Source organism: Haliotis asinina, chromosome 13, assembly GCF_037392515.1.
Source record: "Haliotis asinina isolate JCU_RB_2024 chromosome 13, JCU_Hal_asi_v2, whole genome shotgun sequence".
In the NCBI taxonomy this organism is placed as follows: domain Eukaryota; kingdom Metazoa; phylum Mollusca; class Gastropoda; order Lepetellida; family Haliotidae; genus Haliotis; species Haliotis asinina.
Window position 1 is genome coordinate 7863631 of NC_090292.1, and position 14154 is coordinate 7877784.

Genomic DNA, 14154 nt, shown 5'->3' on the forward strand with positions numbered 1-14154 from the left:
TAACAGAGTAGCTGTTTTATGTGAAAGAACATGTATCTTAAAAGTCACTCACTCATTAACTCTCTCACTCACTCGGTCACTCACTCAGTCACTCACTCACTCTTAACCAAACTGGAGTAGGATTATCTCCTGGACCATAACTGTCGCCTGACCATGTGTTTACTTCATTGTGTATAACTGTTTCTCACTCTCATGTCAAGACTTTGGTGAGTTTGCTATATATTCTGTGACCGATTTTGTCTCATTTGTATTGAATTTGAACTCGGTATTGTGAAATTGACTTGTGACTTGTATAACTAGTTCTCTTTGCTTAATAATACAATATTTGAATGTTTTAGACTTGTCTTTGTTCTGTTATGCTGGTTAACTGGGGATTTCTTACACCTTTTGTAACGGCAACTTTTTAACCGTAACTCTCGCTGATCCTAGATATTGAAACAGACACACTTGAAGCTATTACGTATGATTTATTCAATTGCATGAAATTAGTATTTGGCCTTGACACCTTCAATCCAGCTGAGGAAGGAGGACACACGTGTGTAGACACCGGGTGTCGCTCTGTCTCCACATCCGTATCCCCACGAAACAATACCCGCCAGTTTCCAAACACCTCCAGTTTTACAGACCATGGGACCTCCAGAATCTCCCTAGAGAACGAGGATCATTCAAAGGTTCAGGATACGTGACTTACAAACATGTTTGTCTTAGTACAGAAACAAGAAGTGTATACTATGCTTGTTGAAATAAACTGACAAAGTTATTCACCAGTCTGTCGGAGACCCGTGAAGATGCGGGATAGAAAAGGCCTTCAGCAACCCATGCTTGCCATAAGAAGTCGTCTATGCTTGTCGTAAGAGGCGACTAACGGGATCGGGTGGTCAGACTAGCTGACTTGGTTGACACATGTCATCGGTTCCCCATTGCGCAGATCGATGCTCATGTTGTTGATCACTGGATTGTCTGGTCCAGACTCGATTATTTACAGACCGTCGCCATATAGCTGGAATATTGCTAAGTGCGACGTAAAACTAAACTCACCCACTCACCCAGTCTGTCGGATATTGTGGAGCATACGGATGTCTCGAAATATGAGCATGGTTCCTTCGACTTATATTTAGTTATCATTTTGCGGATGAAGGATGCGAAGTATTTTTTCAGGAAAGGATCCAGGGATATCGTCTGACAGATGTTGTCCACAGCAACGGGCTGTGGGGTAGCATAATGGTAAAGGTCTTCGCTCAGCATACTGAAGACCCGGGTTCGTTTACCCATATGACTGCAATGTATCAGACCCATTTCTGGTGTCCCCCGCCGTGTTATTGCTGGTATATTGCTAAATTGGCGTAAAACTATACTCACTCACCGTGAGCAGCTGTAATAAGCCAGGGGCATCCGATAACAGCACATCCGCTAACCTGGCAGATTCTCCTAAAATAGCTTGTCGCTTGGGGGGATATCCGTACCCAGTCAAAATAATATCCTCATGTAGGTTCGTCATCTATCCAACTGTAACAACAGTCTCATCCAGCTTTGCATTTCTGGTTCTCCAACCCACACCTTGTTTTGTGAAAGAACTCACCTGAAATACAACCCACACCCTGCTTTGTAAACAACTCACCTAAAATACGACCCACACCTTGCTTTGTAAACAACTCACCTGTAAAACGACCCACACCTTTCTTTGTAAACAACTCACCTTGAATCAGACACTGACCCAGGTTCTGAAAAAGCTAAACTCGAATATAACCCGCACCTGTTATTGTAATGACCTCCCCTAGAATACGATAGTCATATAATTGTGTAAGCATCACACCTGAAATACGACCCCCAAGAGCTTTGTAATAAAATCACCTGCAATGAGATTCCTGCCCAGTTTTGTATTCAACTCATCCCGAAGTATCAATACACAATTTTAAATCCACTCACCTGACAAGCGTCCTTCCCCCCTGCAGAGAGCCCGGCACAGATGTTGTGGTCAAAGATCACGTTACCGAGGTAGTATTTACACATGCTGTTGGTGATGACAGGGACGTTGACCTTCTCGAGATAGCGGGTGCCAGGTCCATCTAGATGAGCGGAAAACAACAGAAATTTGATGACACGAGGCGTGCAGTTCCTACACGTCAGGTCAATCGTTTTTATACGTCTAAAAACTTTGCTGTGAACAAAATGAACATTACTTCGAAATTATGAAACGAAAGTAAGGACAGATTTTTTTGTTTCTATAGATGGCCCTGAGGCCAATATCACATGTGTGAAATCTTAACAGTCCCACTGTGTGCATCCTATAAATACGCACATTATAGAAAAATCAGCAAATCCACAGACACCCATCTACAATTTATATTTTGTCTCTCAGCCTGAGTATGTGGTGCAACATAAGGGCTGCCTTAAACAAAAAGTCAATATTTCCAGTGCGAAGTAACATACAGAATTTATGTCTGGACCGTTGGTTCACTGTAAAATTTTGCCGTAAAATATACGGTAACATCACGTGAAAATGCAACGGTAGAACTACGTTATGACATTTCTACGCTAACGTCAATAATAATGGGATAATTTCGTTAAACCACACACCATTGTAGGATTTACGACAGTTTACTGCAGTGACTGAATTTGACGGTATGACACCGTTTAACCCAAAAGCAATGTGTTATACTGTCATCCACGCCGCTTCCGTTTTACATTGGGTTTGATCTCACAAAGACGAATCGTTTCAAAATCAGCGGTCACAAGACTCATCCGTTGGTAATTTGTCTAATACAATGTCTGGAGTGTGTAGATTAAGGGTTCATATGTTTCCTATTTAGGTTTTCTATTTTTTGCAACTTGTATTTTGTTCTTCACAAATGTAATGGCGTATCGTTGCAAAGAATGTAATTTTGAGACCTTTATCCTACGTCGGCATGTCAGACATTATCGTGTTTCCACGTTGTCAAGAGCTTTGTGTAAGAAAATTTCACGTGAGCACACGTATATTGCGTGATCAACACAAGCACGAGTCGGTCAAGGTCAGTACATGGCCAGTCACATGTGAATTTACTACAGCATATTCACGTATCGTATCGAAGAGCTCTTAAATCATCTGCGTCAGCATTTAGACAGAAGGGATCCTATTGTCCATTTAGATAACACTTTGTGCTTCATGTAAAGTCTTTTGATACATCACTGTTTAAATCAGTCCTCATGGGTTAGTATTAGTCGTTGTTTTTTGTCTTTATTATTGCAGACGTAATGATCATAGATGAATATTTGCAATATATAGGGAAATGTTCGCCTTTTTTGTCATTCATGACCAGCATTTCGTTTGTCCCTTTCCCCAGTTTAAACTGACAAAAGTACGATTTCGTATATCTGCATGCAGCAGAAACTATGACAACTTATCTTAATATCGTTATGCTTTCATGATGTAGGAAAAGACCAGCTTCGGACTGAAAACAAAACAATCTGAATCATCTTGGACTTTACACCTAAATGTGCGTTACACCTAAATGTGATTTAATCTTTGTAAGGTAAATGTCTGTATTAATACAATACTTTTGTTCTGAAAAGAAGTTGACACAGGCTGATGACATTATTCAATTATACCAGCCTTGTCTTTGCACCTCTGCTTGAAATACTGCATATTGCTTACATTTTAAGTAAGTCATACATTTCCGAAGCCATGACTAAGAAGAATAATTCTAACAAAGGAAACCCAATAAGTTTTTTCCGGTATGAACTGGTGTTTTAGGCATGTCAAAATTACGTTTTGAATATCGTGAAATTGGCTGTCTCATCCATCTTCGCCAGTGTAAAAATAACCCGACCACAACACTAAGTGTCATTCCGTTTTTCAGAAATCGCGTTAACCTCTAGAGTCATTATTTTTCTATTTATGATCCAATAATGATACCGTTCAATGAACATCATATGGAAACATCAGGTCTACTAAAGTGACTGACGTTTTCTATACAAAATGGTTCCACGGTGATACATCCTTATGAACATACGGGGTGCGTGTCATATGTCATTTGGGACTTTTTTCAAGCATTGCCTAAGAACAGACATAAATGTTACCATAGATACGGCGATGACGATTCATTACTGACTCTGGGAAACTTACGATGTCAACTTGAAATGTGGAACTATTGACGAAAACGGAAGATCCTCAACACTGACCGTAATGGTTTGCTCCCCATCCAGATACGGTGCAGACGACGTTGTCAAAGCTCTCCCCTGCGGCCGGAAGACATGCAGGCTTCAACATTTTACCCATACTCACTGGCTGCGTGAGTTTCACCATTGCTATGTCGTGAGAATTCGTTTTGCCGTTGAAGCTTGCATGAGTGATGATGCGCTCAATCTTGTGTACCTGGGACTGGTAGACGTGGTAGTTGTCGATGCCGCCCATCACGACGTCCCAACTTCCCATATCGGTACTACAGAAATACATGACATGCAATGAGTTAGTCTTGGGCACAGCGTTTACAAGATTGAATCGGATCCGGTAATCAAACTGACGATATGGAAACAGCTACAGACGTAAAATGAAAACTTTTAGTGGGTTCCAAAGGTAAACTAGCTTGAGCAGTTGAGTGATGAATCCAGTTCCTTAGTCATTCAATGTCGCCTCCAGGTATGTTTTACTGAGAAAACCACCCGAGCAAGTGTGAGTTGTCTCCCCTGATTTAGTGATTCCAAGCAGCTTAAAAGTTAACTGAAGAATCGAGAGTTGCCTCCCCTGTCTTTGTCATTCCAAGCAACTGAGAATTTAACGAAAAATCACGCGTGATGATTGGGTAGTTGATTTGTTGTGTAATGTTAGTCAGCCATATTGCAACTACATCGTGTTGGTCTGTAAGTAATGTAGTCTGCTCCAGACAATCCAGTGATCGTCATCATGGGCATCGTTTTACATTACTGAAACATGATGGTGAAAGTTATCACCACTAGCAAGGTCATCATTAGATGTTGTCCATACTGGTTTATTACAGAAAACCGTCTGTTCTATGCTGGCATCAATGAGCCAAAAACAACATGGAATATTCAAACCCTCCGAGATTTAAGGTAGGATGCTCTGAGTGGTGCACAGATCCCCTATAACTGTGTAAGGATCAGACAAAACCAGCTGTGTCGGGTTATACAGCTGTAACAATGGATAAGTATCCATACTCTTCGAAACAGTGAGCAGCAGTAGCAATCCATTGGTCGTCGATCAGAGTGCCTCCACACATGTGAGCTTGTCTGTACTGCAGGGACACCTAAACCAACACAGCAGGGGCACTGGATTAGTGAGGGACAGATGGTGGTGAGTGATCGGTTGATGAGTGAGTGAGTAAGTGAGTGAGCGATGAGTGAGTGAGTAAGTGAGTAGTGAGTAAGAGAGGGGGCGATTGGGTGGGTGAGTGGATAAGTGACGGGGTTGAGAGGTGTGGGTTTGTGTGTGTTGATGAGTGTGTGGGTGAGTGTGTCGTCGAGGGGATTAGTGATGGGGTTGAGAATTATGGGTGAGCGTGTTGGTGACTGGATTAGTGAAGGGTTGAGAGGTGTGGGTGAGTGTGTTGGTGAGTGTGTAGGTGAGTGTGTGATTAGGTGTGTAGATGAGTAGTGAAGGGTTGAGGGTGGATGGGCTGAAGAGTGAAGGGTTTAGTGGGTTGGGTGAATTAGGAGTGAGTGGGTGGATGAGAGGGTGGGTTGATGTGCAATGTGATGTTAGTGTGTTTGTGATGTTAGTGTGTTTGTGATGTAAGTGTGTTTGTGATATTAGTGTGAAGGCAGCGTGACATTGATGTGATAATTTGATGCTTGTTTATCATTGTTTTCAGCAGATTGTGGTAGTGTTTATAGTGTTTTGGCGACTGTGAGATGAGGTGTGATGGCGTTATGAAGCTTCTCTAAAGATGGTATTTTGGATGAAGGTGCCATTTTGGTGGTGATGTTGGTGTGCTGGAGGGTCGTACCTGCCATGGGAACTCCCCAGCTGCAGCTTGCGATCCTCCAACTATCCTGCTGACATCTGGGACACCACACTGCCCTGTCAACGATCGTAACGTAAATGACATCGTCATGTTCATCACAGGCATTCGCAAACAACGACGACAGAAACACACATACAAGTCCACACAAGGCGATCCAATCGCATTCTAAGAACACAACATGATCAGGATATTTGAATTATACAAAACAGTCATTACACTCTTATATGTTCAAACTGGACCATTTTGCACATGTCAAATAAGAAGCTGAGATGTCTATGTAATGTTGGCGTTTGTTAATTTTGCATTTTCTAAATATACCCATCTAGACCGGTATGAGATCTGGTCTTCAACAATACAATCTTGTCCCAAGAAGCGACTAACAGGATCTTGTGGTTAGGCTCACTGGCTTGGTTTACACATGTCATCGTATCCCAATCGTGAAGATCGATACTCAAACTGTTGGTCCCTGGATTGTCTGGTCCAGACTCGGTTACGTACAGACCCACACCATACAGCTGGATTGCAGCTGAGTGAGGCATAAAACAAGAAACAAACACACAACAGACAAAGAAACAATATACAAGATGCACATTATTGCGCATAGCCAAGAGTAAAAGCAGTTCCTCACCATTTCCGTGGGAGACTTGTCCGGGTGCCTGAGTGACATGGGTGGTGGTGGGGTCGGGGTAGCAGCAGAAACTGAGGAAGCCACAGTGGCTGAGCGTCTGAAGTTCCCCGGGGTTACAGGATGTACCGAACAGACCACGGCAATGGCCGCCATATTGCGTCTCGCATTCTGGAACAACAGAAGCATATCAGTAACGTCTTTACAAGTTACATTTTTGCATAGCGCTTCAAACTACAGACCAAAGGCAATGCTTATCATGTACCTTGCAACATCCCGTAAAAACCACTAACAACGAATTGATGTTCATGATGTTGATCACTGGATTGTCTGGGGCAGACTGGATTATTTGCATATACCATGTAGTTATATAGCCAGCTGATTATATACCGACTGCACTCACATGGCTGGGGTAATACTCAGTGAACATACACACAAGATGAACATCCGGGTTAGAGTGAGTTAGTCTTCAGTAAGCCTTGGTGGATGATCAGATCTGTTGGTGCAATGTCGTACGTACGTACGTACGTACGTACGTACGTACGTACCTACCTACCTACCTACCTACATACATACCTACATACATACATACAGATAGACAGATAACAACATAATCAAGAAACCAGCTAGATGCGATTAATGTACAAAGCTAACAAATGTTAACACGAAATCAGTGATAGTAAAGGTATCACAGTGTAAGTGATTTGATCATAGCGCAGGTCCCGGTTCAGGGTCTTCCTGATGCTTTCTGAAACATTTCCTGTTTTGGTTGATGTTAGAGACACTGACGACGTAAAGACTTACAGCCTTAAACTTAGACGGCTTGGTAAATGACAACATTTATTTGTTGTGTAGATTGCTTGTGAGGAATTTATGCTACATACAAATACCGTAATGGTGACATGGAACGTAAAACACAACTCTGCAGATTCTGATACATTTCGGTATGTCCTTTCCGAAACAAATCATCAAAAACGCCAATTCAATCTATAAAGTTGAAAAAAAGCCCCAGAGCTTGGGGAAAGGTGGTTACAACACCTATGCTGTGCTGCGCCCATAACGCATGCGCAGTGAATTGGTTCGCGGAGCTTGAAACAGTGTACCTGCCCGGAGTATGAGGTCGTGAGCAGTAGTCTAATCTTGGTTTGTACACAAACAAGTAAATAAACAAAACATGTTTACATTAGCAAAACACATGTTGACTGTGATAAGCAGATTCTGTCACAGAGAAACTCAATGTCATGCTTATTGTGTCTGTATACCTGTCTACTGATAAGAGCATGCAATGCACAATTTCAATACCTGACCACATGCAATTTAAAGTTAAGTCGGGCTTATAAGCCGGAAACAAAGAGCCGGCTCAGCACATCAGCAAATGACCCAGTGGTCTGAGAAGGCTTCGTTACACTTGAGTGCACATTGACCGGCTCTGATTAGGTTTGATATCGCGACTGCGTCGTTTCGAGGGAATTAAACCCAAGAACAAAATATTGCACTTTTGATTTGCGATTATTCGCTTATACTATTGTTTATTTGTTTTTTTTCCAATCAGCAATGCATTTTTTATGTATTATGAATAAGTGATACCTGAGTTTTAATCATGTTTGATGTATTGGTTGCATGTGAACTTCAAGCATTTTCAGTGTAATAGCTTTATCAGTCTCGACGGCGATTTTTGCCGGGATGTATTGAAAGGTACATAGTCAAAGAATATATAAACTTTAGTAAGTGTCAAACTGACTTATCTGATAAACTCGATAATGTCATCCGAACACACCCACCCTCAGCAACTACATGCAAAATGTGTGGCTTCACATCTCGCACATGCATAATGAACTTAGCGTGCACTGTCCAATACAGACTTGACCTTCAATGTCAACATCATCTTCAATGCGGCACCTTTTGCACGACTGTTTCACGGGTACAAACGTTTAATGATTTGTAAGTCTATTATTGCTCAATACCGTTTCATTTCCTTTTGTTAATTGTGCATACGTGTGTTTCACCTTCCTATTGCATCATTGCATGATTTGCAATTTCAGTACATGAAAATGTTATGAGACTAAAAAGATGTGTTACTCAACTTTTTGTGAGGATTATAGTTAGCTAGGGTTTTGGTCCTCTTTGATGAGACTGTCCGTGTAAGTTTATAGCACTTGAAAGATAGTTGTCTTAACGATAGGTACAAGATGGGTTTATAGGAGTTTACAGGAGTATGTTTCCACGTCTCTAGCTCGCTGTCCTAGGGCTTATGTGGATAATATACAAAACGCCCACGACAAATGAAAGCAAATTATGACAAGAGGTCAGAAGAAAGATTTTTCAGTCCTAGTTACACAGTTAGTAACATGACCAATCCCAGGTGAACCATTATCCGAGAGGTGCCGTGGTCCATATACTGATGATAAGAATAGTCGGTGATACTAAGTAGGTTGTACAAAAACCATAGCGTCATAGTGCCACAACATTTTCATTCCTGTAGATCCTAACACCGTTATCAAGGAATGATAACTATGTTAGGATCTACACTGAAACGTCGCATCCACTGCAAGACAGAAGCTGTGTATCTGTAAAAATGTGTCCTCTTCAGTAATTGTGTGGTATGTGAGCTTGAACATGTAGTGTTAGACCAGTAATTGTGTGGTATGTAAGCTTGAACATGTAGTGTTAGACCAGTAATTGTGTGGTATGTAAGATTTGAACATGTAGTGTTAGACCAGTAACTGTGAGGTATGTAAGCTTTGAACATGTAGTGGTAGACCAGTAATTGTGTGGTATCTAAGTTTTGATTATGCAATGTTAGACCAGTAATTGGGCGGTATCTAAGTTTTGTTAACCCAGTCATTGTGAGGTATGTAAGTTTTGATTAACATACGAGGGGATGTCAGTAAGTTTTGAGCCTTGCACAGAAAAACACAAAATATTGGTATGAACCACATTTATTTTTCAACATAGTCCCCCTGTGAGTCAAGACTCTTGTTCCATCTTTTCTGCCAGGCGCTGATGCCATCTCTGTAGAAGGCCCCATTTTGGTCCTCAAACCAAGCCTCAGTAGCAGCAATAAGCTCATTATCATCCTGAAATCTACGACTACGCAAGTGTTTCTTGAGATCTGGGAATAGATGGTAATCACTTGGTGCAAGGTCTGGAGAGTAGGGGGGATCCTGGACACCAGCGGCTGCAACGTGAGAGGTGTGTACTGGAGCATTGTCTTGATGTAGAAGAATACCACGTCTGATCTTGCCCAGGCGCTTCTCCTTGATTGACTGTCGCAATTGCCTCAACAAGTTAACGTAATATTCCCCATTCATTGTTCTTCCTTTTGGTAAGTAATCTATGTGGATGCTATCCCAGAAGACTGTCGCCATTACCTTCTGCACTGATCTGGAAGCTTTGAACTTTTTGGTCCTGGGAGAACTGACATGTTTCCATTCCATGGATTCTTGTTTGCTCTCAGGATCATAGTGGTGGATCCAGGTTTCATCACAGGTTACTAGCCTAAGGTGAAAATCTTCTGGATTCTTGAATATCTGGTTAGCATGGATTTGCTTATGGTGACCCTTGTTTGCTTCATTTCATCTGTAAGCATTCTTGGCACCCATCTTGCGCACACCTTAGACATGACGAGATGTTCATGAAGAATTGTCTCGATGGATCCGTGTGAAATGCCTGTGGTCTCCTCTAACTCGTGGAGTGTGATTCGACGATTTTCCAGCACAAGTCTATGCACTCTGTGAATGTTTTCCTTACTAGTACATGTTGCTGGGCGACCTGGACGGATGTCATCTTCAAGACTGTCTCTACCATGCTTAAATTCATTGACCCATCGTTTGATGGTAGCAGATGAAGGGGAAGACTTACCATAAACTGCTGAAAGCCTTTCTTCAATGTTCTTCCTCGAGTTCCCTTCAAGAACTAAAAACTTAACTACTGCTCTATACTCAATTTTATTCATTTTCACTGCCGTGAGGGGGGGGGGGGGGGGTGTCTCTTTCTGTCAATGTGAGCTGTTCAATAACTTCTGAGAGTAGGATACCAAAACTTATATATCACATCAGCTACACCCCAAGGTTCAATGTCGTACCATAGGCTGTGACACCTGGGTATGAAAAATACTCAAGGCTCAAAACTTATTGACATCCCCTCGTACTGTAGAGCCCCTTGTTAGGTGGCAACCTGAAAGGATAAGTTTGCCATAACATGTAAGCGCCAATAAAACTGGCATGAAGCCAACACCTTACAACAAAAGAACGGGAGACTTCGGTGTGACGAACGAACACGCTAACCACCAAGCTACCCAACTGCCGTACATTATGTGAAGTCTATGGTTTCTATGTGGTTTGGCCTCTGTAAGTACGAAGTGTATACTGTTATAACAAACACTATTGCTGTAATGTCATTGACATATCCACTGGCTCTCACCCATGAGTGGGTTGGTCTCCAATCGCCTACATCTCTATTCACCTACGTTTCCAATCGCCAAGAAAAAACAAAGCTGACTAATTAGGATGAAAAATGCATCCCAGCTCTTATAATGAAACCGCCTGACCAGGGCTGTAGTGATCTTCATTGACTGTTGTCAGTGTTTACTAGAGTAGGAAGATAAGTATATTCAAATTGAATACAATTATTTACTTCAGTGTAAAGCATTGGGGAATGATCGTTATTCTTTTAGTAGTGATTATTTTTATAAACGGAGTACATTTCAAAATATGAAGACTTTTTTGTCGAAGAGATCCACGTCAGCTTGGTCGTGCAAAGGCAATAAATTTACATGGTTGGCAGTATATTGTTATCTCACATTTGGTCTGGTGTTAGTTTGTTTTAACTTCTTTTCTGCTCATAGTGTAAATATTGTTCGTCGCTGTTAGGCAAATAATGTTTAGAGGGTTGTTATTTTTCTCCTTAAAACCAAATAATACATTTTGTAATGTTAATTCAATTTGTCCTTCGCCGAATATCCGGAGGCATGTGTACAATTCGGTCCGCACGACCTTTAGAAAACTACACACAAACAGTAGATGCCATACAGACTCTAGTGCTTGTTTACGAAATCTGCATACTGGTGATCTTCTAACCATTTTTAAAAAAATATTCTGAGTAATCTTGTATTGGAAATATTTCAATTTTAAACTCTGAGTGCATCTATTGGGCATTGAATGTATATATACCAACAATTCTGGAAAAATCGTCTTCCTAATATTTCTTCCCATTAAGACATTAAATATCTTTAAATATCTTTTAATATCAATAAATACCAATTTACCTCTGTATATCTCTTTTTCCCCTTTGAAATAGAAGAGTTCAGTTTCAAATCAAGGGGTGTCGCTCGTTTATCATTGCGTAAACTGTGGTCACCAGACCATGAAGTATTGTCTTAAGAATGTAGGCGAGACAGAGAACAACCCTAATGAGCTGACAATCCTAACAAGCAACAATGTTTCAATTCTAAACATCGCATGTCAGCGATAATATTATTCAGCACTGAACAAATACTTGTAGGTGTCTTTAAGAGTCTATCGCAAACTACATCATATAGAAATACCATACATAAACTTCTGGATGTTTACAGCTTCTTTTAGAATAATCCCCGGGGAGCTCAGAACTGAAAACTGAATTGTGGTAATGTTTTACCCGATTTCTATTATTATCACTTCAAAAATAGAGACGCTTCAGTATACAGGGGGCGGTAGGAAAACAAAGGGGGTGGGGGTGGGGGTGGGGGTGGGGTGTTATTTCTTACCTGTTTGTTGAACACTACTATGTACAAGACACGTGAGTACCAGGACGACGAGGGGAGACATCATTGTTGGAAGACGACGATAGAGCTACTCCGTCCGCACCTGGCACCGCGTAGGTAGGATAGGTGTCTTCAACAAAGATAAGACATGCCACATAAGCATAAAAAGACCTGTCCCTTGATAACTTGATCGCCTCAATAACTTTCTACTTCTATCGGGTGAATATAACTTACACTCTACCCAAAACGCGGGATTTGCCATAATAGTGATACAAACATTTGGTATTCACGTGAATACGCAGTGACTGTTCTATGGAAGCGATATGCGATTATATTGCAGATGTTTTAAGAACAAAACGTTGTGACGTCACAAACTAAGAAAATTACGTCATCCGAGCCCAAGATCGAAGTTTCGCTTCCGGAAGATACGGTGAAAGATTATTCAACTATGTCTGTCTGGTACCATTTATAAGCAACAGTTTCAAAGTATCTTACGAGCGAGTTGAGATAAACTCGTATCTGACAAAGACATGTAACGTAATGTACAAAAAACAACACGTGTATGTATGAATGGCGTCACTCGGCTCCCTGATAACTTCTCATCGCACTACCCACACGCTGGCTCTACACAAGAACGTATGCTTCATCCAATCGATAATGAGGATCATTAATTAAATACAGTAACATGACAATGATGTAAAATAGATATAAACTACCGCCCAAAAGAAAGTATATCACGTGTTTCGTAATACATTTAAGTAAAGACGATTTCAACAAAATATGTTGTATATTTCATAAGAGTATTCATTTATGCAGTAGTTGAACATTAACACAAGTCAGAAATAATATTGATTAAGAAGTGGAAAGGAAACTAGCACATAAGGGGGTGAGGGTAGGTGATAGGGGGTTGTCCAAAACTGGATCATGACAATGAAACTGAACAAACCGTAAGTTTGTCAAAATGCCAGGTACACAAATGAGGGCAATGTGCAGCCTCTGTAGCGAGTATGTCCCCTTTGACCATTGACACAGGCAACAATACGTCGGTGCATGCTTGACGTTAAGCGTCTAATGACGTTGCGTGGAATCTGTTGCCAGACATCATTCAGACACTGTACCAGCTGCCGCACGTTGACTTGGGACATTGGTCTGTTCCTAACCTGCTTGTCGAGGTGGCCCACATACTTATGCTTGATAGGATGCATGTCTGATGAACACGCTGGTTTATTGTAAGACGCGGACGTTTATTTTGTCCGGGTAGTCTCTTGTCAGTCTCATATCTTGCATTATCACGTTGGCGGACAATGCCACGTGGCTTTTACTGAACGAATTGAAGGACGACCGGTGACAGAATGTCATACCTGTACCTCTATACACTAACGTTGACACGAATGATGACTTGTTTTCTGTCTTTCACATATTCCTTCCCACACCCTAACACCACTTTCATTATACACCAGGGCTTTCATTATATACGCAGAACCAGTTCTCATCTGAAAGGAAGTCAGGTGACCAGTCTCGGACTTGTCAACATTGAACTTGTCTTTCCCCATGAGCCTGCTACACTGATGCTGTTGTGACAGTACCACCCCACGGTATGGACGTCGTGCAAGAATATCAAGTTCACGCAGTCGTCGTGATACTGTCTGTCGACTGACACGATGTCCAAGTGCCGTTGCTGTTGCCGGGATTTAGTGAGTAATCCTGATGTAGCGGTCCTCTTGGGGCGTGTTCACCTGTGGTCTCCCACTTCTCGACCTGTCTACTGTCTACCCTGTCTGAACTCGTAAAACAGTCGTGCAAAATGTGCAACATTGATGCAGCTAATT

General features: G+C 41.5%; 1 protein-coding gene across 1 annotated transcript; it reads right to left on the bottom strand.

The window, feature by feature from the left end:
• Positions 1-466: 466 nt before the first annotated feature.
• LOC137260145 (chymotrypsinogen A-like) lies at positions 467-12392 on the bottom strand. Its single transcript, XM_067797842.1, has 7 exons — positions 12329-12392; positions 6589-6756; positions 5943-6016; positions 5155-5243; positions 4162-4421; positions 1927-2066; positions 467-647 (listed from the first exon to the last, which is right to left on the bottom strand). The coding sequence occupies exons 1-7, from the start codon at positions 12390-12392 to the stop codon at positions 486-488; spliced, it is 957 nt and encodes a 318-aa protein (XP_067653943.1). The 3' UTR covers positions 467-485.
• Positions 12393-14154: the final 1762 nt, after the last annotated feature.